The sequence below is a fragment of the Diachasmimorpha longicaudata genome, chromosome 8, assembly GCF_034640455.1.
Source record: "Diachasmimorpha longicaudata isolate KC_UGA_2023 chromosome 8, iyDiaLong2, whole genome shotgun sequence".
In the NCBI taxonomy this organism is placed as follows: Eukaryota; Metazoa; Arthropoda; class Insecta; order Hymenoptera; family Braconidae; genus Diachasmimorpha; species Diachasmimorpha longicaudata.
In genome coordinates this window covers 2403611-2429086 of record NC_087232.1, presented here as the reverse complement: position 1 = coordinate 2429086, position 25476 = coordinate 2403611, and the positions used below count along the sequence as shown (strand labels likewise).

Below are 25476 nucleotides of genomic sequence, written 5' to 3'. Positions count from 1 at the left end.
CCATCATTTTGGAAGAAATTATCAGAATCGAAATTTCATTTTTTTAACTTTTAAGAAGTTTTTTTTATCATCATAGATTAATCGAGTTGTAAAGATGAAAACCGAAATGAAATAAACTCAAATACTATAATTAACGTAACGACAGACGCGAAATCCTTGAGGCTTTATATATTAAACATTTTATTTATATTTTTTATAAAGAAGTTGTGGCAAAGATCGCTGTGACATATGATCTCGGAAATTGTCTTGTTAGCTGTTTCAGTCGTGAACCGCTAACTGCCCACTTTAGCACGCGGTGGTTACCCTCCCATCAACGGGGGCCTTCATTTCTGTATAATTACGATTAGCGAAGCTATTCAATCGTTATTTTGAACCGCGTTACGAGTGATTGATCTCGAATTGCGATCACTTACTCATTACTGCTGATTGCCGTTATGAAATTGATTGGACGAGAGTGAACGAGGAAACAACGAGTTATATCGATGATCTGATTTTTCTGATTATCGAGGCTCACCAGACGTGGTTAGAATTCACCCAAGTTGTAATCGCACTTTCACGGAGACATCTTCCGCATCCCCGTGAACTGATTTCCGTTTGGTTTCTTGTGTCCGAATGATCAGGTTTATGAGCATATTGAATTGAGGATTCAGTTGTGAGAAGTCTCTGTATTTTTACGATAATTATGGAAATAAAAGTGCTGTTGTTATGACCAGCGTCATAAAAAGTTTTTGTATCTGGGGAATTCAGAGCTACTTTGAACGTCAGTGTTAAACTGCCCTACATAGAGAATATGTCGGTCTATGGCAGGGAATATGTAGAATAATGAAGAATTAATTTTTAATTTTTTTGGGCTCCGAATGAAAGCTTTTTAACCGCTCATTTTTACGATCTTCTAATTTTGCTGGAAATTATGTAAAATGTTATAAAATGCGAAGACGTCATATTTGCGAAAGAATTGATAATATCAAAAGTTTGTTGCATTTAGTTATTAGTGGTTGAAATTTATAGCGTCTAATTCAAAGACAAAATAATGTTGCGCCAATCGTGCTCTAGTTCTTGGAAAAAGTGTTGGTCTGTATGTGTATGTGAATGGGGTTTTTTTTTTTAATTTTTTATTAATCTCAACGACGGGTAAATAAAAGTGCAGTTGTAAATCTGTCTTTTTGTTTCATAATTAATGTCGTTGGGCAGGAGCTCTGGACCCGATTTCAACCCAATCGAGCAAGTAGTTTTTCAGTCATAATATTACTATGCAATTAGGTACCGTTTGATGATAATTCCACTTTTTTTTTATTTCCATGACAAAATTGAACTGATGAGCAAAAAATATTTTAGTCCTGGTATCGTTATTGTCTGATTAACTTGGTGAAGGGAAATATTATTTGAACTGGATGCTGCTGAGATAAATGAGGATTCCAATAAGTCAAAGTTATTTGAATTAATGAAATACTATTCTGATGATTACAAAGCTAGACATTGTTCGTTGCAAACTTCGAGAATTTCTAAAAATGAATGATAGACAAATGGTATCATTGAATAATTGGTGTAAATTTTTGAAATCATCAAAGCAGCTGCTTGGAACATTGAAGGGCATCTCAATGTTAGATTTATCATTTCCATCATAGGAACCAGACGGAAACCGCAAAAGAAATACATAAATTCAAAAATCCCCTGACTCACAAAAGAAAGATAAACATGAATTCGCTGAGTTCCGTCTGTGCTTTGCATCACAATTTCCCTAGACATCAGTCTCTGCAATCATGAAAATCTCCATAATGATGTGCAAAACGAAACAAACCAAAGAAATCGAGTTGAACGTGTAAAGTTATCCGCGAAATAAATAATACTTGTCCTCGGATTTTTGTCAAGTGAAATAATTCATGCAAAAATACAATTTGTAATCATAGAATGACCATGACTGCAGAATAGAATCCGCAAATGAGTTTAAGAAATTAACGTTGACCTTTGAGTGGCGAATATTCACTGGATTCTGCGGATCTTCAGCCAAGAAATATGATTTTTAATAGTCAGTCATTTCGTCAGCCATCTCTCATAAATATTTCAAATTAACCATTTTTGACAGCTGAATAAATTTTTTTCATTTTCATTTCCCTGAAAAAAATCGACTTATTTATGTCAAAAAAAAATGTATTCTTTCACTTGATTTTTTCAACTGAAATTAGGGTTTTCTATGTTATTTTATGGAAAATGAAGAAAAATTTTGTGTGTTGGGTTTTTTAATATAAAAATTTAATTGTGGAGTAGAAAATTAATACAACTGACGGTCAATGTCACGCGACGAGTCACTATGCATGATTGTTAAACTTTCTTCCCGATCGTTTCATTGCCATTGAATTGACTTATGATAGGTTATTTGTTTCCCGTCAATGAGTGATTGCAGGTGTTTACAAACGTTTCGTTGCGTTATCCTAGGTTATTATCAGTTATACAAGCGATGATGGGAGTCATTAGATAAGGCAATCCATTTAATTGACGAGAGGGTACAAATAAAGCTCCATTCAATATTACCAATCTATCTTAGAAAAAAACCAAACGACTTTTCTGTTCAAAATTTAATCAACTGCCAAAAAAAAATTATGACATTTCTCCTTAGAATCTCTAGTTTCTAAGATGAACGCAAAAATAATAAACTTTGAAGATTTAACTGAGAAAAAAAAATGTCAACTTGTGGTTTTGGAAGGAAACATGAGAGATTTGTTTGCTGAAAATTTCATCAGCTTTAAAAACAATTTTAAGATATTTTTCAGGAGAGTTACTCGTTCCTTTAGATAAATACAGAAATAGTATGAAAATGAGTTGGAAATTTGTTTTCGGCCTTAAAATCTTGGCATTGTATCGATAACAAGTATTTTTAGAAGAAAACCCGAGAAGACTTTTTCGATGGAATAATGATTTACAACAGAATAGTTTTTGCAACATGTCCGTCGTCTGCAACCACTTATTTACGTAATAAATTCAAAAACAACAAAAAAAAAAGAAAAACAAAACATTTAAAAAAAATCCCAACTCAATGAAGTTAACGATTTCCAAAACGAATTTCCACAATTGCAATCTCTCTTGATCTTTCCCCATAAACGATTTAAACCGAAATTCCCCGAAGCTATCGCCGCAATCCTTCACACCCAAACAGAAGGGAATAGAAGGGCCCGAAAACGAGGTATCGAGGTCAATCGCCCGGAGAAAAATCACCCAAAAATTCCCAGAAATGATTCGGTAACGGGACATAAGATCGAGAACGGTTCCATTTGGAGTTAAAGAATGTTCAAGCAGTAGAAAGAGGTTTTTGGAGGGGCATGGGACCCTGCCATCCACCAGGTGCCAATGGACTCGGATATCCTCCAGTTCCTCGACTCACGCTCATCGCGGAACGACACCTGCCGCTCGTAACTATTTCTCGTTGACTGTCGAACGTATAAAGATAGAAAAAAAAAACTCATTTGCATGAATTCTGCTGAGGTTCAAGTGACGGACTTTGGTTTGTCGTGAACTCGAGTGCCAGCTGAATCATCATAAATTTTTCTACAACATCTCTGCTAATAAATTATAGATGCGACGATAAATTTTATTGGAGTTGGAGTGAAATAGTTTTTGCAGTGACAGAAGTTATCAGTGAAGAAACGTTCGAGCGTTTGGGGGAAAATTTCGTTGAAGTTTTGGGGATGGGAATATTTGGGGTAAAAATAGGTTTGGTGAGACAAGAGTTGAGGATTTGAGTGGAATGTTGATGAAGTTCGGAAATATTTGTTCATGTTTGTGAGTAGGAGTTCAGGAGATAAAAGGAGAAATTAAAAAGTCATCAGATGTATTATAGCGGGTAAATAATCTAAAGTGAGAAAATAAATCTTTTGAGAAGTTTAGTCCGGAAATTACATGAGAGTCGAAAATATTCATTTTGTTTTCCATGAGAAAAAGAAGAAAATTGTCAATCAAACCCATCGACTGCAGTTAAACAAATAAAATAATGTAAATAAGATCATTTTAATGCAGAGAAAACTCTGAGTATTCACAACATAGGGAAATATTTGATCTCATTTGTGCATAGAAACACAAAATGAAAAAGACGAAATAATAAAAAATAAACAAATTCGAAATTCCTTCAAATTGATTGAACGAATAAAACAATCAGATAGGAAAACGTTCTTTGAAAAGATTACGTAATTTGAAAACAGTTATCCTTATCTCCATATTTAAATCGACGAAAAAATATACGAAATGAAACCGGAAATGAATAAACCCCCTCATTCTAATGAAACCCATGGACAAATGAAAAATCGTAAGTGAGAAAAATTTACTGCTGTAAAAGTGCGAGTGAACCATCTTCATATTCAAACAGAATGTTCACAATATACGGAAACATTCCCCCTCATTTGTGTATTTAAACCATTTCACGCATTGTTAAACTTTCCCTCCCTCTCGTGTATGTAAACGCATGAGGAAACAGAGAATAAAGAAATAAAAAAAATATCATTGGATGGCGTTTTGCGCTTGGTACGAGTGCGTATTTTAAATATTTATTCAGCGACACGGGTCTGAGGTTGACCGTCGAGGTGGTACCACGTAGATTCTCGCCAGTGTGTATCTTCACTGCGTTCAGCAAGGTCTTCTTCATCCTGAGACCGAAGAGAGGCATTAAAAAATCTCATCATCGACCTCCTCCCGACAATTTCGACAATTATCTATATTCAGAACTCGTTCAAGACGGGTTCCGTAATTTCTAGTGTCAATGATGTATGTTGTCCTTGGTTTCTGATCATCTCGAGTTGGAGATCGAGTCTCAGAATGTGGGAGGAGAGTCTCAGTATTTTTTTTTTATTGTTTGCAGGTGTTTCTGGAGCATCGAGATAAGCATGAGGTAGGACAACTGGTGAGCGCCAAGACTCATGGCGCTACACCACTGGTTATGGCCTGCAGGAATGGACATTACGATGTGGCTGAGTATCTGATTGAGAAGTGTGGGGCTGATGTTGAGCAGCCAGGATCAGGTGAGAATTTGATGCTTATTTTATCTCACTGTCTTCTATTTTATTTCATTTTTTAGGAGTCAACCTATAAGCATAAAATTAACAGAAAAAATATATTATTTTCCGGGTCAACAATTGGGCTCATAGTTGTTAAATAGTTGTGCGCATTCTCTGATAAAATCCCATAGGCTTTTTTAAATTAAATTTGAATGCTTTATCTCCTCTCTCTGCATACTTTATTAGTCCCAGCATCCGCTATGATTGAGTTCTCATTTTCAAATTCGAGATATTGTACTTGTTATTTTAGAAAACAAGATAACAGGAGATAATCGTCGATAGGAATTTCTCTACCATGTATTCTCGAAGTGTAATATCATCTGCAACCATAGAATTTGATTTATGTATCACGTCTGACCCTCTACTCTTCCAATAATACCCACACGAAATAAATGAATCCCTCGTCATCCGAAGAGGAAATAAACTTCCATCATGGCTGGAATGTACCCCTTAAAAATACCCATAAATCCCAGACAAGTTTAATAACCCTCGGTTTTATGGACCATAAATATCGTCCTGAGAAGTTGCAACAATGTAAAACAGTTTGAAGGATCACGATTCCAATGAACTCCTCCACTCTCCTCACCTGGTGAATTTGTCTCAAAGCGTCAGTTGTTCAGTAATGACCGCAAAATAATTTACTGTTAACCTTGATAATACCTCTTCTTTCAATGATATTCACTGGTTTTCATCTACAAAGTAGCAGCAATTTCTCGAGGCTTTACAATTTGTTACTTTCAATGTTGCAGTTGTCTTTGATGGTGAGACAATCGAGGGTGCTCCTCCACTCTGGTGTGCTGCGGCTGCCGGGCATTTTGCTCTTGTCAAATTACTTGTCAAGCGCGGAGCAAGATTGAATTCAACGACCACTACGAATTCAACGCCTCTCAGGGCGGCTTGTTTCGATGGACACTTCGAAATTGTTAAATTTCTAGTTCAGCATGGGGCTGGTGAGTTGATAATTTTTTCTATCCTTTAGGATTCATTTTTTTAAGATGTACTTTAAATGTTTAAGACTATTTCACCATCAACTTTAAGTATTTATCTCCAAAATGTTCACCGTGAAAATTGGTTTAATTCTCGCCCTTGACGAACCTTGGCCCACCACACGAAACATTATTGAGGCTCGTCGAATCCTTAGGACTTGTCCTCAACTTCAAGAGTTGTGATGGATCTTTTGAGCAGTCAAGTCATTTGATAATGAAATCCAAGTGTATCTAAAACTCCTTTTAATGACAAGGATAAAAAATGTCTTTAAGGCTCATTCGAGGTTTAAAATCATTTGACTCTCACTGAGACGACCGTTTGTTGAGAGTCAAACTTACAAAACACGTGGAATTGCAGTTCCCATGGTTTGAAAGGTTAATAGAATCGAACATAATGAGAGGAAACAGGTGATGAAGTGGTTTTAAATGCTGGATGAATTAGATTAGACCGATCAAAAAGAGTTCCTGAAGACAATTCGATCCTAAACCCCAATCATATAATCCTACCTCCTAATCAAACATGAAATAATTCCAGACATCGAAGCAGCCAATCGACACGGCCACACCTGCTTGATGATAGCTTGCTATCGTGGTCACATCAAAATAGCCAAGTACCTCTTAGCCCTGAAAGCCGACACAAATCGTAAGTCTATCAAAGGCAATACAGCTCTGCACGATTGTGCTGAGAGTGGCTCACTGGAAATACTGAAGATACTGTTGGATCATGGAGCCCGGATGGAGGTGGATTCCTACGGGATGACACCTCTTTTGGCAGCGGCCGTTGCTGGTAACACCCACATCGTCGAACATCTCATTGAGATTCCCCACCTGGTAAACCGAAAAGAGAGAATTGATGCTCTTGAACTTCTCGGTGCAACGTATGTCGACAAGAAACGGGATATGATTCTAGCGTTGGAGTATTGGAAAAGAGGCATGGAGGAGAGGTACAGAGGGGAAGGTCCTGTCATCGAGAAACCCTGTAGACACCCCGTAGTGGCTGCTTATGATTATGCACAAGAGGTGAAAATTATTTTACATGTTGATTATTCAAAGACATTACAATTTTTTAATTACAACTATGGAGAGAGTTTAATTGACTGCATTCAATTTTGAATGACAGAAGCATTTGAGCGAATTCTTAGGATTTTCGTTTCAATCTCAATTTTTTTTTCGGGCCTTAAAATGAAATGTGACTCGCTCAAATTGCATTTAGTTGATTAGTAGATGTTCATGATTGAAAACGGCATGTGACATTTTTTTGTTTGCTTCATTTCCGTTTGAGGAAATGAAATTCGAAGAAATTTGATATTTGTCAGAGACAATAAATCAATAATTATTTTGATTCTAGGTATCAGATCCAGAGCAGCTTGATGAGCTACTGGCTGATCCCGATGAGATGAGAATGCAGGCCTTGTTGATAAGAGAGAGAATTCTCGGTCCTGCACATCCAGACACTAGTTACTACATAAGATATCGTGGAGCTATCTACGCTGATGCTGGCAAGTTCGAGAGGTGCATTGAACTATGGAATTATGCACTGGATATGCAGCAGAGCATGCTGGAGCCATTGAATCCAATGACCCAAAGCTCATTGTTCAGTTTTATTGAATTATTTAGTTTTATGGTTGGGGAGGAAGGAAGACAGACGGTGAGAGGGAGGAGAATACCTCCAGTGCAAAGAGAAGATCTTATGAGGGTTTTCAAAAAAGCGGTGAGTTTTATTTTTTAATCAATCGAGCAATAAATTATTCATAAGTTCAGTCAAGTCAATTCAAGAAGACAAGACACTTGATCTGGAGGTTTTTTCATTCTATCTAATAAAATAATAGGCATAGGGGAAATTTCCTCAACTCTTTTTTGTAAGCTGTTCAATTGTTGTAATCGCTTTTCTCATTTTCAATATATTTCTAGGTTGTGGAAATTAAACTAGGCAAGCAGATGTTGGACAAGATACCCAACTGCGACCTTACGAATTTGAACAGGATACTTATTACCACTCTTCATCTTGCCTGTCTTTTAACACGAGAAATGCCAGAAGTTGGGTCTGAAGAGTATGTCAATCTTCATAGGGCTATCCATGAATTAGTTCGAATTAATGCCAAAGATAAAGCGGTAAGTTTGCATTTTCTATTATATTAACATAAAGATTGACAATATGCTAGTAATAATTGAGTGAATAGTGCCAAATTATAGTCTTTAACAAAATATCACATCTCCGCAAATAATGGGTTTAACATTGAAATCATTAGAAATGTGTCTGTAGCTGATGAAATGAAAAAAAATGTCTCGTCATGTTCTATTTCAAACCCAGTAATTTGAAAAATATTTAAGTATACAAGTCCATCGTATTTTTAGATTGTTCGATTGCAAAATAGAAAGAGTTGAAAAATAGATACTCAATGTTACGATGATATCTCCAGAAATAACGGTTTTAGAAGAAAATGCTATAGGAAACTATTTCCAGCTGATGAAATTGCCAACAAAAAATTTTTGCAGTGTTTTGTTGTAACTCGAGTAGTTTGAAAGTTATCCGAGCATGAAACATGTTGAAATTTTTTGCCATTTTTTTGGAAATAATTTTTTTGAAAGTTGATAATTTCCCAGGGACGAGATGTTCTTCAAATGATCCATAACGTTGAGGCCTCAATAGCAGGCAGTTACCCAGTCTGTAAGTTAACATCCCCCCAGCTGACAACAGCTCTCCTTCGAGCAGGCGCTGATCCAACAGCCACTGACGACGAGGGTAACACAGCATTACATCTCACTGCCATGTCCCACCCATGGAGAATAGACCTAGCGACACTTCTTCTGAGAGCTGGTGCCCATATCGACGCTGTCAACAACGAGGGTCAAACCTATCAGAGACTTCTCAATGATAAGGCCAAATATGACTCCTTAAATCCTCTCAAATACATGACATTGCAGTGCTTAGCAGCCCGAGTTATCATGAGAACAGCCATTCACATCAACAGGGTACCTTCGCATCTTCGTCAATTTGTCAGCCAACACTAGTTTTCGAATGTTTGTGCGGATTCACTCTAGTCCGACTGCTCTAAATAAATTGTCGCCTGTCTTTGTTTTTATACTTCGTCTGTTTATTGTTTGGCAGCCATATTTGTCTGTGTAATAAAACTATAGTAGTAATGATTTTTCATTTTTTTTATTTCTTGCAAAGTATGGAAATAAATAAGTGAAACTGATTTTTTTTTAGTTTTTTTATGACATTAAGATGGTAATTAAGTTTTTGGACTCTAATAGTTTATCTACATTGTCTTTGATTGTGCCCCGGGAGACTATTTTTTTCAATGCGATGGAATGAATGAATCCGAATTGAATTAAATGTCGATTTCAAGCGATTTTTTTTTGAGAAAATGGAAAAGAAAATTATCCATTATCGAGAGTGAATTAACGATTTAACACAAAGTAAATTGATAAAAATAACTCGTTTTTGATTATTAGTATGAATTAACAGACTAAAAATTTGATTTTTCCGGTTGAATATCATTTTGCCTGATTTCATCCTCAAAATTAATCAATTCTTCATTTTACAATGAACTCATCACTGCAGTCGTCAATTAACCACTTCGATGAGCTAAGACTAAAGTAGGATCCCTTAATCGTCCATTTTTCTCCTTCGATCGATGATGTGAGCTGAATGTTTTTCATGTTGGACATGTGTAAATCCCCTTCAGGTTAAGCAATGAATTAATGAGTGGAAGGCCATTGAAAATGAATTGAGACTGGGTGAGACACTGTTTTGTACTACGAAGACAAATCGACAAATGTTTTGTTTTTATGAAGCTGGCATTGGACTGATTTCCTTCATGTGAATTGTGATAAATATTAGTGATTAATGTAATAAAGGGATTTAACTATCAAACGACTATCTCATTTTTTAACATCAAACTTCTGATGACATTTTTCAATCAAGTAAAAACCACGAAGAGATTTTTCCAAATTTTCTGTATTAAATAAATATAATTCTTATAAGATTTTTTTTACAGACTTTTGTTTATAAAATCAATATCATAGCATACTTAACTGGAAGATGATGCTGAAGACTCCCTGAAATGACAACAATAAAACGTGAGTCCTCAATTAATTAATTAACCCAAAGACTTACCATTTCTTCCTCTGTAAGGCAAACATTCATTTAATAATTCACCTAATGCTATTATTTATTAACGATAGTAATTAATGGACGACCGAAACGATTGGCAAATGACCAAACCAATCTCGTGACTTAAAAACCCAGTTAATCAAGTGAAATAATGAATTAATGACGACTCATTTAAAATTGAGGAGAGACACTCGAAGAAAAATGGACCCACCGAGCAATCGAGTGATAAAACATGTACGAGAGGTTGTAATTAGTTCGAAGTCATGGAGCCCACCTAGGCAGTATTTTTTATAAATTAACTGATAAATAAATTGTCAACGATAACTACTGAAACAATGAGCATAATAGCACTTACCATAGCTAATGTACGTGATTATCTCAATGCAAAATTCATCAAGTTCAACGAGAAGATTTCATTGAATTGGAGAATTGACTCTTCGTGGAAGTAACAGCTTTCGAATCAATTTCGACATACCCATGAGCATTAATATTGATTCACTATTAATGAGATTTTTATTCGTTTATCGTTTCGTCCTTTCAATCTTGCGTTGGAGAAAATCAATTTTAAACAGGATAACGATGAGGATGCGATAGCAACCCAGTAACTTGGAGCAAAATATTTATCGCTGAGCCTTTCACTTTACGAGAGACAATCTTATCTTGGCATATCACCGTCTCTTGAGCCAAATGTTTCATTATTGCTTCCTCCACATATCGGACAAAGTAGGAATCAAGTATTGCCAAAATTCCACCATCAAATCCGATCATCTATTGTCACCAGAGGATTTTTTTGAAAATTTTTATGCTCAATGTCTACCTTGGCAATCATCAGAAAACTTTATCGTTGATTTAACCAACATTGATCTGTTGAAATTCTTGTCTCCCTCAGTACAATCCAATAATAAATAAAATTCTGCCAAAGAGAGAAGTACTTAAGAGACAAAATAACGACCCATGCAATACAATATGCATCTTAGTTGAATTTAGTGGCAATTTTATTCACTATGAAATCCAGGGGTTCTCGCAAGAGAATGATCAAAATGATGACAATTAACTGAATCTCATTATTATTCACGTTTAGAAATTTTTCATGTTCAATTGAAACAATTTCTACCTGGATAATCAGAAAACAGTTTCATAGACTCAAACACCATTAACCTATTGAAATTATCATGTCCCTTAATGCAATTCAATACACATAACATTCTACCGAAGAGAATTAATAAAAACACAAAATAACGACCCATGCACAAAAATATTCATCTTAATCAAATTGAGTCTCAATTTTATTCACTGTATGAAGTTCATCGGTTATTACAAGAGATTATTTTTCAATACAACAGACTGCGTTGCTATTGCTATTGATGGACAAATTAATTAATTTGATGATAAATACTGCAGGTGGAGAAAAAAACATGGAAATCCATCAAAGAAAGCCAACATGTGTGGAGTCAAAAAAGACTATTTCTTCTTCAATGTGTCTTCTTAAATCTTCATCGCCCATCGATCAAAACCCTCGAATGAAATTAAGTGCCTAAGTGCGGGGATATAAATCGACAAAAAAAAAGCATTTTAATTCAACATATTAAACACCGACCTCGAGCAGACGATCATTATAGACACGAACTTCATCAACATTACTGAATATGAAGAATTACCATCGAACTAATTGCTTTTGACAATTTTCAACAAAACTTCTTTCATGTGATACTCAATGTTGAGCAACACCTGTCAGAATGTTTGCAGAAAATAAAATCATCTCTTCCGGTTTTTGCCATATTCCCACAACCTGATCGAGTGAAATTGACTAAATTTGTTAAACTTCACTACTGCACTCATAAATCAGTTCAGTTGCCTGTAAAATGTCTGTTACGTCTTAAAACTATAGATACCTCTAGATACAAATGTCCTATATTTTTACAATCTGAGTACAACCGAAATTACGAAGCCCTAAAGGTCCTATTGAAACAGCAATTGTCGAATATTCACTCTGGAACACGACATTAATGAATGAAAAATAGATGTAGACAGTTAACGATATTGTTATGGGATTCGGTTTGTCCTCGTCCACCAGAAAAATCGACTTGAAATACTCCTAAATCGAAGAATTCATCGGATCAATGAATTAATGTTTCCTGTATCCAAAAAATATTGTGAATTACTCCCGAGGCCTGGAATAATTTTTTAGTTTCGTCTTGGAACGTCAGAAAACCGCAAATGTCGTCGAGGAGAAAAAAACAGCATCTTCTTTGAATTCCATCGAGAGCTCTGAATCCATCGGACAAGCCCCAGGCGATCAATGAATTTATGCGTCATAAAATTTGTTTTTTTTTTCAACAGACTGTTTTTTACCTTTACTTGAGAGGTTTAATATAAGCGAACCTCGATAGCTCTGCCGTCGATGCGGGACCGGTTCATCATGGCTGAAGATCATTAATTAAGGAAAAAATAATTTATTAGTTAAGATTAATGCGGTAAACGTTGGGCGAAGGCTACAAAATGGTTTTTATCCGTTGTTTAAAAGCTACTCATCTTTATCTGAAGTATATGTCGAAAAAAAAATATCAATATATATCTTGTCTAGAGAATTTAAGCTTCTGCATGCAAAGTCTTTTGCATTTTTGTCTACATTCGCTCGTCGACTAGCGAACCCAACATTTATTGCAAATTAAAATGATAAATTTTGATGTACGAATTTTTCGTTTCAAAGGATACACACTGCTCTCTCAGCATCCCACTCTGAGGCGAATCTGATCATTCCCAAGTCATTTCCCCTCATCTCTGCAAATTTAACTTCTCCAATATCTTGAAATTTGTCTCTGAGGTTTTGCCACGTGGTATTTGGCGGAAGCTATAACATAAATCAATTGAATGAATATTTATCAAATTAAGAAGACGATACCTGAATCAATAACAAATTACCAGAAAAATGTAATGTAAATTGGAGACAACAAAACGAAGAAAGTTGATAGATCAAATACAATTGAAAGTAATGAAGCGATAATTAAATCAAATCAAATTTCATAAAATGCAAGATAATTACATTTCCAATGAGAATAGTATCAGACATCGGTCTTGATCCATTAGTATTTTGTCTTTGTCCACTTCCAGAACTAGTCTGATTTCCAGTAAAGACACCGCTGTTCCCTGAAATTCGGTCAGCCTCATTGCGAGCAAAAGCATCGAAATCATTTCTGCTGCCGTAATTGGAAGATCCAAAGCCAGCGTTGCCACCGAAGCCTACGTCAGAGTCGAGTTTTCCCAGGGCTCGTGGTGCAAACGAGTTCGCTGCCTGGCTATTAGCCAGGGAAGCCTGGAGGCTTGACAGCCCAGTAACACTGTTGCTAAAGTTGTTCAGGTTCGATGCCAACTCTGATGTCAGCGATGGATTCAACAGAGAATTTGTTGTCAAATTGGCACCCAGACCACCAGCGAGACTTGCCTGGAGAGCTGCTGCATTGGTATTCGAGAGGGCTGAAGCTGTAAAGAATTTTAAAATATTATTTGAGTGATTAATTTAGAAATTGACAGACAATTCAAATGGTGATATTTTTTTATTGGACTGGAACTCAATGAACTCCAATTGCATTTGAAATGTTAATAGTCTTTTGATTGTCTTTCTTCGGGAGGACCCATTACAGTTATTAAAGCCAATTGGTTTTTTTTTTGTTCAACCCTTCCCTTCCTACTCCCCACCTTTCACTACTACACAAACTATCAATATGTAAAATCATTTTTCTTTATCTGAAACATCATTATGTGAATATCAACCGAACAGATCAACCAGAGTATCCAAAATTACCCCAATTATTTACTCGTATTCTCCTATTATTCTTAAACAGAGCCGAAAAATTCTTATCACCAGGAAAACCTCATCAACCTCTCCAAAAATTCCCCACTAATCACTACTCTCAACAATGACCAGGGGAATGTCAAAACCCTGAAAAAATTTATAATGCTCTCAAGTCACTAGACAACTTTCAAACATTGAATTCTCTGTTATTAAGCCGTACTTCTTTCTTAAGGGGTTATTCTCATGTGAGCACTTCAAAAAATCGATTTTTTTTAATATATTTTGACAGTAAAACCTATTGAAAACATGCTGTGATAAATTCAGACCGAAATTCATAGTATTTGATAAGTTACAGCTCATAGTCGCCGACGTATCGTAAGCGATTGTCTACCAGGCTTTAAACTTTAAACGCGTTTTTCTCGAATCATCATTTTCTGAAATGGTCAAGATCCTACAAGAAAAAGTATTCAACCGATTGCTTTAAAATTTACATGTGTTCTTCTACTCATTTATAGTTATCGTCCCTACCACAATTGTTTATTTTCGACAATATCTTCATATTTTTGTTAAACGATTTGTAACGAAAAAGAACGAGATTTTCGTGATTTTTTTTTTGAAGTACGATATTTTTTTTGTTTTTAATGAAATTGATTATATTTGGTAGGGACGATAGCCACAGATCTACTGAATAATAATCCATTCGACTTTTTTATCTCAGACAACATGAACAGCCGCTATCACCTTGACCAGTGAACTACCTTTTTTTGTTGGGGACTACTTTGACTTAAAAAAAATATATGTTAAAAATGTAAAAAACGAAAAAAAAAATTTTTTTTCGTATATTTCAAAATACAAATAAAAATATATTGAAAAATCAACATGATTGAAGTTTGTTGTCGCATAAAAAAAAAATACCGAAAAAGTGGTAAAATATAGGCGTTCACATGAGAATAACCCCTTAAGACTTTCAATTGCCCTAATTTTTAATTTTTCTTTAGATATCGTCCCGCTCAATATCAAAATTCAAATTTAGATCCGCGAAGTTTAAATCATAAAACAATTACAAAGAGTCTTAAATCGTAGAATGGAATGGGGCTTAAATAAATAATGATAGTGGATGTATAACCTTGAACAAAAAACTTTAAAAGACACTAAGGTATAGTTAAAAACAAAAACTTAGTTCATCGAGCCAAACTCACCCAGCTGTGCAGGCACGACATTATTGAGCCCAGCACCGAAGGCACTAGTAGCCAGTACTGGTGCTGAGATGGGATTGACAACTGCTGAGGCATTAGTCTGGACATTGGGAATGTTCCTGGCCACGTCAGTGAGTCTGTTACCGCCAGCTCCAAGTCCCATGCCAATTCCCTTCAATCCCTCTGGTAATTTCGGTGGCAAATCAGGATCATTAGCACGATCCATGCGGACAGTCATTCTTCGGTCGAATAGTTGCTGATTGTGAAGCATTGAGATTGCCTGAACAGACTCCACTGGGTGATCGTACTCAACAACTCCAAATCCCCGGGACTTTCCGTCCTTGTCCTTGCCCAGCTCCACGTTGATGACCTTGCCAGCCAGTTTGAACACCTCCAATAATTTCTTTTCGTCGACTTTGTAGTCAAGATTGGCGACGAATACTCGGGTAACTAGGGGGCCATTAATGCCCAGGGACTCGAGAAATTGAGTGCTGAGACCGTAGGTGTTGCCGAATTTTGTGTCATTACCAATGGAGCTGGCACCACCACCTCCAGTACTTGATGACAGAGTTTGTCTCGAGCTCTGACGTGCAGTGTCTCTGTAACGATCCTCTCGCTGTCTGTCGTGGTCTCTGGGAACACAGCACAAAATTTATTTCAGTTGTTAATATTTCCTAATTGATAACGAATATTTTAGTTGTTAATATTTCCTAATTGATAAATAACGATTGATGTGATTTTCAAAAAAATTGAGTCTCAAAAAAGGTGAAATTCGGACATTGAATCCGTCCTCCAAATTCATCAAACTTAAGAAAAATCTTTTTTGCTTCTACAGGAGACAAAATATTTCAATTCCCTGAAAAATACAATCTCAGGTGCCTCTTCCCCAATGATAATTCTATATAAATTTTACCTGGACGACTGCAAACGTCCATACTTGTCCCTCTCAGCATCGTAATCCTCCTTGACGACTAGCTTACGACCTTTGATATCAAATCTGTGCATCTTCTCTACGGCGATTTTGACAGATTCAGAGTCCTCGAACTCGACGATGCCACATCCCCTTGGCTTATCACCCTCATCCGTAAACAGTTCAACATGGGCGACCTTACCCACCTCCGTTCTAAAGAGATCCTTCAGATCTTGCCACCTGAAGTCATAGGGAATGTTCGATACGTAGATCCTCCGCTCGGCGATACGACGGCCGCGGTCGTTCCTCTCACGACTCCGGTCCCGCGAGGTTGAGTTCATACGCGATTGACGATCCGTTCGGCGTGAACGATCCCGCTCGCGACTTCGCTCGCGGTCGTCATTTGGAAGGGAACTATAAGTGTTTGATGAAATCAATGAAGCAATCGACACAATTGTATTTTCTTGAATATTCAATATCTTCTGAAGCAATGGTAAGATTTACATAAGTTTATGCTCATTCAAAAGACTGGAAAAATTTCTTGTAAATGGAGAAGAAGAAAAAAAATTCACTCTAGCGATCGTGAGATATCAGCTCTTGAAGATGAGCTACGAAAGCCATGGATGTGAAATGTAAAATGATGTGGGTTCTTTATTGATTTATTAACATTGAGCATCTGAAGCAATAAAACATAGTGGACAAGTCAATGCTCATTCTATGGGAATAAAAACCTTTAAAATGAAAAATATTAAATAGCCCACTGGTTTGAAGATACAAAGCATGAAAATCGACTAGATCAACGTTCTCCCCACTTCGGCTCTGATCTCAACAATAATTCTATTTTCTTTGTATTTGCGAGTCTAAAATAGGTCGAATGACTGGAAAAATGTGTTAAAGATACGCCGGATAAATATTAACAAATTTCATCGGAATAAATGAAAGGAGTGTGAATCCATCGGCGTTAGGAGGTCCAGGGACGCTTGCCAAATAAAAAGCAGCGGTTAGCGGGCAACTGAAAAAACCTCCGCACTTACTCTTCGGTCTTCATCCTCAGGTACGTTCACTAACGTATCGTCTTGTTAATTTTTAATTGTTAGAAGTGCTTGACGCACAAATTAATATAGAAACACTCGAGTGAAAACCGATGTTTTAGACACGATTAACACTGTTTTACACTGCACTGTACTGAAGGCGTCTTGACAAGATGGCCGGAACCGGGGTCTGTCGGCCGGAAACTGCAATCAGGGAGCAATACTGGAACCACTTGAGTCAAAGGTGTGTTAGCGAGACATGCTACTGGATTCGGCGCAATAGAATTGAAATTGTAATTTGAAGAGAATGATCACTTGATATCAAGCGTCTAATATTTTTTTTATTGCTCCGAAGGTTTAGAGCATCTACAGTTAACTAAAGAAAAAGCACTCATGCAAAAATATTTATCCCATCCAACTTGATTCTTAATTTTATTCACAGCAGTACAATCATCTCTGACAACACAGACTGACGAAACATAGTAAATTGAGTAGTTCCTTGGGAAAAATAATTATCTCTCGACTTTTTCTTTACATATGAATAATTTTATTTAATTACATCAATCTTCAAAGCGTGGAATTGAATTTCTACCTTACTTATTGTAGTACCTTCAAACTCTCCACTTCTCTACAAGTGAAATACTAGACAATTCAATTCAATCAATTATCAATTAAAAATTTCCATCAGGATATCCACAAATATTCTTTATTCATCGTGAGTAATTACGCATACGTTTACTGTTTCAGTTGTTCCTTCCAATAGAGGAAAGTCATTCGTATGAAAATTCATTTTCTCTTCAGATCCTCCTCTCCCCCCTATTTCACAGATTGCTAAAAAAAATGAGAATAGAACAATCGAGTGAAGCTATAATACAACTGAATCCTTCTGTGAAATCGTGAAAAATATCTCTAGGATTGTAAATACAACATAGAATCCCATGATGAAATGATACAACAGGCTTCGGAAATTTTCCTTCAAATTGTTTAAGCCTCTTGCATCACTTCGTTTTAGAACCATAGGTATTCGATTTAAATTTTCATCATTCAATCCTAAAAAATGGTTCGTTTTCTCCATACCAATGACACAACTGCGCTCTACATGATTTGACATTGAATGTTTCCGTATTTGTGGATGAAGTTAAGGAAAAATCAGAATCTGTTGAATAATTGATCATCAATTGGAATGAAGAAATTTCCCGTCAAATCAAGAAGTCAGGGAGAACTTTATTTAGTTAAAAAATGAACTAGCGACGTGACGAAATGAAAAGCAATTTTTTACATCAGTTTTTCATGGATATCCCAAAATTCTAAAGAGATGGCCGAATTTTTTATCAGAATATTTTTGTGTCTCAAAAATTCTCTACAAAAAGGCTTTCACAAAAATGTCGCTATCCTGCTCAGACTCAGAGATATTCCCGAAAAGTTAACCTTAACTTCTGTTGAATCCCGGGAAAAACTACTCAACGCAATTCAGGAACCGCTTTCATTTTGTTGATAATGAAATGGTCTGATGTTCGGTGAAAACAAATTACCTCAATCGTCGTTTCTCCCAGAGATTTATATGATTAAAAATCATAAATATGATTTCATTTGCCCAAAAACTCCTAACAAAACTCCTCCGTGTCTCCCATAAAAATCAAATACCCTCCCCCCCAAACTCAACTTATCCTTCATTCTCTTCTTTTTGTTAATTCATTGAATAAAAAAAAATCTTATTTTATCCTAATTGATATCTTATGATTAATTCATTGCATAAATCTCCAGTAAATTAATCATAAAATTATCCTCTGCACAGTTACGCCTCCCCAAACAAATCGCCCGGACAAAAAATTTCTTCATCCTCCCAACTTAATTAAGAAGTAGAATGCAAGTCTCTGATTCATTTTTCAGGCTGTTCAATCTTGATCTTCACTTCTGAATTCTGATTTCCCCCGTCAATCGTCATCTCCTCAGTCTCCTTATTCTGTTTTGTATCATTCCTGAAACGATCGTAACGCGAGTCCTCGTCGTCACTGGACTTTCCAGGCTCTGCTTCTCTGAGAATATCCCCCAAGTCCTTGTCAACATCGTCCCACAGTTTGTCACCATCGCCATCATCATCCTCGTCTTCGTTGGTTTGCGTTTCAGGAATAGGCTCTGATTCAGTGGTTGGCTGAGATTGTTCAGGGGCCTGAGGTGTTTCATTTGATGCTTCAGCCGGTGCAGTGGTGGTTGATGTGTCCTTGGTTGGAGCCTGTTGGGGACTTGGAGCAGTCTCTTTGGAGAGAACAGGGGGCGCCGGAGGCTCTGGGGTTTTGTTTGCCGTCGATGATGTCTGCAGGTGAATTCGCTCCGCCTGACGACGCAGGGCTTTATCGTCGTTGTCACGAACATATCTGGCAATTATTTTTGATGATGAACAAGAATTCCTTTATTTTATTTAGTTCCTTACCGTTTGAGGTGACTCCTCGTTGAGCAATGTAAGGCAACGGCCCTTTCCGAATTTTCATTTCGAGGTAAATATATCTTGCACAGCTCACAGAACTGCACTTCAACTCGTTTAATATACTCAGCTCCAACTTTGATCATCTGCTTTGTTTTCGTTTTCTTAGGATCGGTTTCCTGACTCGCTGTCTCGCTAGGTTGATCCTTCTTCTTTTCCCCTGATTCCTCATCTTCTTCCGCTGAACATTTACAAATCACATTTTTTTCGTCATTCAATCAAACGCCAATAAAATGTCACAAGAACATCTGAAGACACTGGATAAGTAAATAATTAACAGAACAGAATTTATCATACCATCAACATCTCCAACAGAATCCAACGTCATGAAATTATCAAGATTGACTTCTTTATCGTTTTCTTCAGCAGCACTAGAATCATCCTCACCATCACCATTCTCCTTCTTATCATCAGCGTTCTTTCGCTGAAAAACAATCTCCATTAGATTTTCCAGACAAAACTATTTTGGAAAATATCATTTCCAAAGAAAATGAAGCAATGTTTCAAAATAAATAACCGATGAACAATTTTAAGCAATCCCTCAAATGTTTGAAGAATGAAAAAATAATAGATAAGTTAATAATTGAATGAATAAATTTAACAGAAAAAAAATTTCGAGGGTCTCCATGAACCATTTCCATTGGCTTTACATTTTAAAGTATTTATAAAAAACTTAGACTAGGGATAGGTTTTATCACTTCACTACAAACATCATTTATATTATTTCGATAAATTTTTACTCACCAACATCGCCTTGATGTGATCCAGCGACGCCACGTGAGTCTCATAAAGCATTGGCGATCGAAACTGTATCCGGCACATGCGACAGAATGGAATCAAGAATTTTTTCATTTGCCTGTGGGATTCTGAGAGATGATGAACAGCCTTCAGCGATCGATAATTAAGCTTGCAAATTTGACAGAACATTGTGCGCGATGGAAGAGTGCCACGCTCCTCATCCTTCTCCTCGACCCTCCGTTGCTCCTGCCTTTGGACCACACGCATTCTCGCTATGTTCGCCTTGTGGCGTGCGGCGATTCGTCGCATAGCAATATTGTGACGTTCCGAGTGCAAGTGGAGTGAGTATTCTTTGAATGTTGCACATCGAATGGAACAGTGGGGGCACTGAAGTTTTGCGAAACGCTTTCCCCGGGTGCGGAGGACAGCAGACTCCACTTCTTCGCCCTTTTCTTGGCGATTTTCATCCAGTACTTCGTCTTCTGGATTCTGCAGGGATCAGAATTGGATTGTTGTGTTACATTGATTATTGCAAAAAAAAACGCTGATGAAATACCAAAGTTTGTCTTGTGCTAAGAAACTGTCAAAGCTAAGAAATTGATCAAGTGCTTTTTGCATTTATAAGATGTCTATTCAATGAGAGAAAAAACACGTATCTAATATATTGTCATTAGATTTTATACCTAACACTGAAAACGTTGTATCCAAAATCAATAAAATTTGATAAAGAATTAATTTAATGAAAGAAATTACGCATTTGTTAAAAATTTGAGGTATTTCAGTAAATTACTAAATTTTCAATTACAAATTAAAAATGATGCCCACCTCCTCTTTGATCTCCACTTCATCTTCTTTCTCGTCATCGTTCTCATCCACTTCCTGTCCAGCATTTGCTCTCTTCTCCTTCTTCACCTTTGCCTCCTTCAGCTTCTTCTCCTTGAGCTCTTCCTCGGCCTGCTCCACCTGCAACCACCATCATTCTCATCCCAATAAAAAAAAAAATTCCCTCCCCAAGATAGATGAATGCATTTTAAAAAACTGCAATAACCACTCACCTTTTCCTCCTCATCCCAGCACTCCTCCTCTGCATTTTTCTCCTCATCATCCTCATCCGAAAATTCCGCATTAATGGCCTTCGCCAACTCCCTATCCTTGTCCTTCATGGTACCCCCTCCCTCCTTTTTACTTCCGGATATCCTAGACGCGCCGCTGCTGAATGTCACAGCAATTTATATTGCATTCAATAAATAATACCCCCTCCACACTTCCTCTCCCTCATAAATCCCAAAATCATCATTTAAACTCGTACAAATCAATGCAATTCCTGCAATATCAACATCTTGCACGATTTTTTTTTTCATCTCACACGTGCATCTCAACATAAGCCTAGACAACAAGCAAAGTAGAAAAGTCCTCCTCATAATCATTATTCTCTAAACCCTTTTGCCTCTCGGCATTCCTCCAATTAACATCTCAGGCAGTAGATCAATTGTTCGATACATTTTATTCTCTATTAAGCACTCATCGAAAACTTATTCTTTATGGCATGTTCATTTTTTTTACTTTTTTTATTTTTTTTTTTGGTTTTGGAAATGATATTAAATTACCTCCTTCGCATTTTGGTGGTCATGCGAACTCGTTGAATGTAGTCACGTGAGTGTGATGTCAACAGCTTCCTCCGATAGTCGATGGCAGTTGTCAAATTACGTTTACGTGCCAATAAATCAGTACGTGAACGAAAATTATTACCTCTAGCACGTGTTGATGCACGACCACGATAATTAGTGGCTTGTTGGGATACTCTACCACGATTTGAATTGATGTAACGTTGAGTGGGTGGTGCCATTTCACTGATACGAGGTGGTGGTGGTGCTGGATAACTCCTTGATGCTGATGAATGACGTTCGTCATTACGATGATAACGATCACTCTGCCTTTTATCTTCGTAAACGGCTGATGATGATGAACGTTTTGTGTCGTAGGATGAGCCTGAACCACCGTATGTCGAGGGATATCTCTGGGAACTGCTACTACCTTCGCCCTGCCAAAGTAAATTCAATTTTCTCGAGCCCACTTTCAAATTTTTTCACTTTTTGTTTTTTCTGTTATTTATCTAGGGCTTATTTAGGTATTACGACTGCTATAGTATATTTTTCTATGGTATTCCATAGTTTTTAAAATTATTTTTACTGGTTTTTGTCAGACTCTTTTCTAGGTTTTTTTTTGGTAATAAATGTCGATGAAGAGGATTTTTTCGTTCTTTCTTCGAACAAAAATTCCAAGTCCTTAGAGTCAGTCAACATCTCGTTATTTATATAGACTTCCTTCCTCGTTGGAAATTACAGCGTTTTTTTAATAATTTTTTTAGTGTTCCCTTTTTTCGGTCTTTTGAAAGTCTCATGCAAAGGGTTTTTATGAGAGAAAATAAAGAAGAGAACGTTGATTTAAATCACCGGATGTCGAGGGATATCTCTGCGGACTGCTATTACCTTCTCCTGCCAAATAAAATGCAATTTTCTCGAGCCCAAATGCAAATTTGCAAATTTTTAGGTTTTTCTGTTATTTATCTAGGGCTATTGGATATAACGACTGCTATAGTATAGTTTACTATGATATTCCATAGTTTTCGAATTATTTTTACATTTTGTACTAATGCTGGTTTATTCAGACTCTTTTCTATGTTTTATTTGGGTGATAAACATCGCTGGAGAGGATTTTTTTCATTCTGTCTTCCAACAAAAACTCCAAATCCTCAGAGTCTGTCAACATCTCTTCATTTATCTAGATGTCATTCCTCTAGAAGTTATTGCTTTACTCTCACTATTTATATTCAAATGTTTATGAGGAAAAATAAAGAAGAGAACGTCGATTTGTCGCTTTGCATTCGTAGCTTTTGAGAAAGTTATTCGCGTATTCTTTTTAATTACCACACTGTGGAAATTAAATTATACGCGATTACAGGAGATGCTGAGTTCCTGATCATTAGTTATTTTTGGGGGGACAAGGCGAGAGTCGATCAATCCTTCGCACTTGAGAAATTTTGTTTGTGTTTTTATTTTAGTTTAAAAATCATCTCGGTGCTCTTTCGAGGAAAAAAGAATGGACGCTGCTGGCGGAGCGGTGCTTGAAAGGAAAGTTCAAAGATGAGTTTGTTTTTTTAAAGGGGGGGGGTTGGAGGCTTCGGTTCAGTCCAGGGGCTGTTTTTCATTTCATAGTTTAGTTTTCGTAGATTTTTTTGGGTGCTCTAAGATAAGGACTTACCTGATAGGAGTCGTTTCTAGCGCGCTTGCGACTGGTTTCACTTGAGGATCTGTGGTCATCCCTAGTTGAATAAACCTGATCCTACAAGTAATTAAATAATTTAACGTTTAACAGTTGATACGTCAATTTTTCATTTCATTAATCTTTGATAGCTCTGGACAAACGATGCCAGTGGAACATGGTGGGAAGCATTTTTAAGTCCAAAAGAATAACTTAAAAATTAATTTTACTCAGACAATCTCAAAATATTTATCCTTGATCAATCGAATTTCGTTCATTATCTCGAACTCGGAAAGAGTGGAATTTATTGTGAGTCTTGCCATTTTCTACCAAAATGTCTCATCGGGAACCTCTCAGCGTCATTGCTTTCAATTATTCCTTCAAAATGAACCTGGAAATTCCTTCTATTGGAATTGATCCGGACAAAGTGTACCAAATTCGGTAGTCCCCATATATCGACATTGGGAAGGTACAATATTAGAAATAAAATATTACTTGTCCCAATGGCATCATTTGTTCAAGGGATATTGTCTGACTACATGAAAAAATATATTTACACGTGGACGTTTATAGCTGTTGGAGTGATCCCCTCGGCCACCCCTGCTCCCATAACGATCGGATCCACCGCTGGAATTATTATACTTGCTTCGGGACTCATAACCACCTCCAGAATATTTATTGAATCGTCCACCTCTCGAAGATGGAAACCCACCCCGGCTGCCGCTTCCGCCACTTCCACTCCAGTCTCCACCCCCCCGGCCTCTGTACGAGTTGCCCCCACCCCCACGGGAATTGAAACCTCTGCCTCGTGAACTCATCTTAATCTGTGCCAGCGAAAAAAACATTGTTGACATAATTAATTATAATTAATAAATTAATTCAACCGAAAAATAAATTTATGGAAAAGCCAGTTCTCGGATAACGATAATTCAGGATTGGCTGAGTAGACTTGGTCAATTTTTTTTTTCATTTTATGGTCTTTTTAACATAATTCAATTGGGCACTTACTGACCTCAATGGTATCGTTTGTTGGACAAATATTGTAGATGCAATAAATGCCGATTTTTTACTGTTCAATTTTTTTCGAAATTAATTCTTCTTGAAAACTGAGAAATCAAGTGAGATGCCAAATTTTAATAGGAAACTATTTCCGTTTTTCAATGGTATTCATAGAAATTATCGTAATAAGAACTATGCTGAGGATGAGAGTAGTATACTCAAGGGAGAGCAGAATGACTGGAAATGTATTGTATCATAAATATCAACATCGATATCCTGAGCCAGTGATGCAATCAAAATGACTCACGCTCCATTTTGGAGCTCAAAAAATATCTGTATAATGATTTTAAAAATTGTCCAATTTAACTCTACCAATCTCGATTAAAATTATTACACTTATTACTCCAAATATATTTATGTATAACTAGAATTAGTATTCGAATAATTGTCTCTCATCATCATAAACACAATGGTTACGTTAAATCTCTGCCCCACGAAGCTATGGAATAACCTTCAATGTGGTCGGAGCAGGGAGAATCAAAATTCGAGTTTCCTCTACAAAATTCTACTCAATGTCTCTTCCTCACCAAAAATTTTGATTAATCTTTTCAGATGAGAATTTCTATGTATCTCATGGGATTCCTCAACCTCCCGAAAAATCAATAGCATCGCACGCGTCGAAATTAATTAGAGTTTGGCTGAGGAGTATTGTCCTCATTGATTATCAAAATTTGCAAAACAAAAGTAAATTTTTACTCACGTGAGATTGCGATGATCTTCGGCACAATATCCACTGTATTGTTGGTGGATCAATAGATGCCGGTTTTCAATACACTTATGAATAAAAAATGCACTCCTGAACGCTGCTAAACTGTTGCCAATGAAGGACAGCCCACGGAAAAGCAAAATGTCGGACTGTAC

General features: G+C 36.6%; 3 protein-coding genes and 2 long non-coding RNA genes across 11 annotated transcripts in view; 3 read left to right on the top strand and 2 right to left on the bottom strand.

Annotated features, from left to right (window-relative positions):
- The window catches only part of LOC135165319 (protein fem-1 homolog CG6966), a 21312-nt gene extending 12087 nt beyond the window's left edge, over positions 1-9225 (top strand). For 2 of the 5 annotated variants that reach the window (XM_064126488.1, XM_064126490.1), the window contains exons 2-7: positions 4844-5003; positions 5789-5989; positions 6561-7045; positions 7374-7736; positions 7937-8137; positions 8615-9225. In XM_064126488.1, the coding sequence (XP_063982558.1) occupies positions 4844-5003; positions 5789-5989; positions 6561-7045; positions 7374-7736; positions 7937-8137; positions 8615-9037 (1833 nt within the window). In that variant the 3' untranslated portion in view covers positions 9038-9225. Of the gene's footprint in view, positions 1-2278; positions 3836-3872; positions 4750-4843; positions 5004-5788; positions 5990-6560; positions 7046-7373; positions 7737-7936; positions 8138-8614 lie in introns of those variants that run through there. The other 3 variants (XM_064126492.1, XM_064126491.1, XM_064126489.1) reach the window with 3 other exon arrangements.
- Positions 9007-17282, bottom strand: Rump (rumpelstiltskin). Of its 2 annotated transcripts, XM_064126495.1 has the most exons (7): positions 17079-17282; positions 16048-16458; positions 15138-15766; positions 13189-13625; positions 12861-12996; positions 12498-12568; positions 9007-9144 (listed from the first exon to the last, which is right to left on the bottom strand). In XM_064126495.1, the coding sequence occupies exons 1-6, from the start codon at positions 17090-17092 to the stop codon at positions 12513-12515; spliced, it is 1683 nt and encodes a 560-aa protein (XP_063982565.1). In that variant the 5' UTR covers positions 17093-17282; the 3' UTR covers positions 9007-9144; positions 12498-12512. The 2 variants fall into 2 exon arrangements, with proteins under 2 accessions (XP_063982565.1, XP_063982564.1); XM_064126494.1 differs by lacking the exon at positions 9007-9144 and having other exon boundaries at positions 11404-12568.
- Positions 14238-14860, top strand: LOC135165359 (uncharacterized). The gene is made up of 2 exons (XR_010299499.1): positions 14238-14401; positions 14657-14860. It is a non-coding gene; the product is annotated as an uncharacterized LOC135165359 (long non-coding RNA).
- LOC135165357 (uncharacterized) lies at positions 16233-18647 on the top strand. The gene is made up of 2 exons (XR_010299497.1): positions 16233-16537; positions 16914-18647. It is a non-coding gene; the product is annotated as an uncharacterized LOC135165357 (long non-coding RNA).
- Positions 17600-25476, bottom strand: LOC135165311 (eukaryotic translation initiation factor 5B-like). Of its 2 annotated transcripts, none has more exons than XM_064126476.1 (10): positions 25316-25476; positions 24114-24380; positions 23557-23637; positions 21903-22336; positions 21351-21507; positions 21121-21258; positions 20302-20784; positions 19855-19981; positions 19507-19738; positions 17600-19450 (listed from the first exon to the last, which is right to left on the bottom strand). In XM_064126476.1, exons 2-10 carry the CDS (start codon positions 24372-24374, stop codon positions 18955-18957), a joined length of 2409 nt encoding a protein of 802 aa, XP_063982546.1. In that variant the 5' UTR covers positions 24375-24380; positions 25316-25476; the 3' UTR covers positions 17600-18954. The 2 variants fall into 2 exon arrangements, with proteins under 2 accessions (XP_063982546.1, XP_063982547.1); XM_064126477.1 differs by having other exon boundaries at positions 21351-21504.

What these genes read in the sequence shown, in the direction of transcription:
- Rump (XM_064126495.1), bottom strand. An exon ending in GGACGTTTGCAGTCGTCCAG is followed by an intron (nt 15,767 to 16,047) that starts GTAAAATTTATA and finishes CTGTGTTCCCAG; the next exon opens with AGACCACGACAGACAGCGAG. An exon ending in ATACTATTCTCATTGGAAAT is followed by an intron (nt 12,997 to 13,188) that starts GTAATTATCTTG and finishes TTTATGTTATAG; the next exon opens with CTTCCGCCAAATACCACGTG.
- LOC135165311 (XM_064126476.1), bottom strand. Translation starts at nt 24,374, where the DNA reads ATGAGTTCACGAGGCAGAGGTTTCAATTCCCGTGGGGGTGGGGGCAAC. An exon ending in GCTGGGATGAGGAGGAAAAG is followed by an intron (nt 21,259 to 21,350) that starts GTGAGTGGTTAT and finishes TGGTGGTTGCAG; the next exon opens with GTGGAGCAGGCCGAGGAAGA. An exon ending in TTCTGTTGGAGATGTTGATG is followed by an intron (nt 19,739 to 19,854) that starts GTATGATAAATT and finishes GTAAATGTTCAG; the next exon opens with CGGAAGAAGATGAGGAATCA.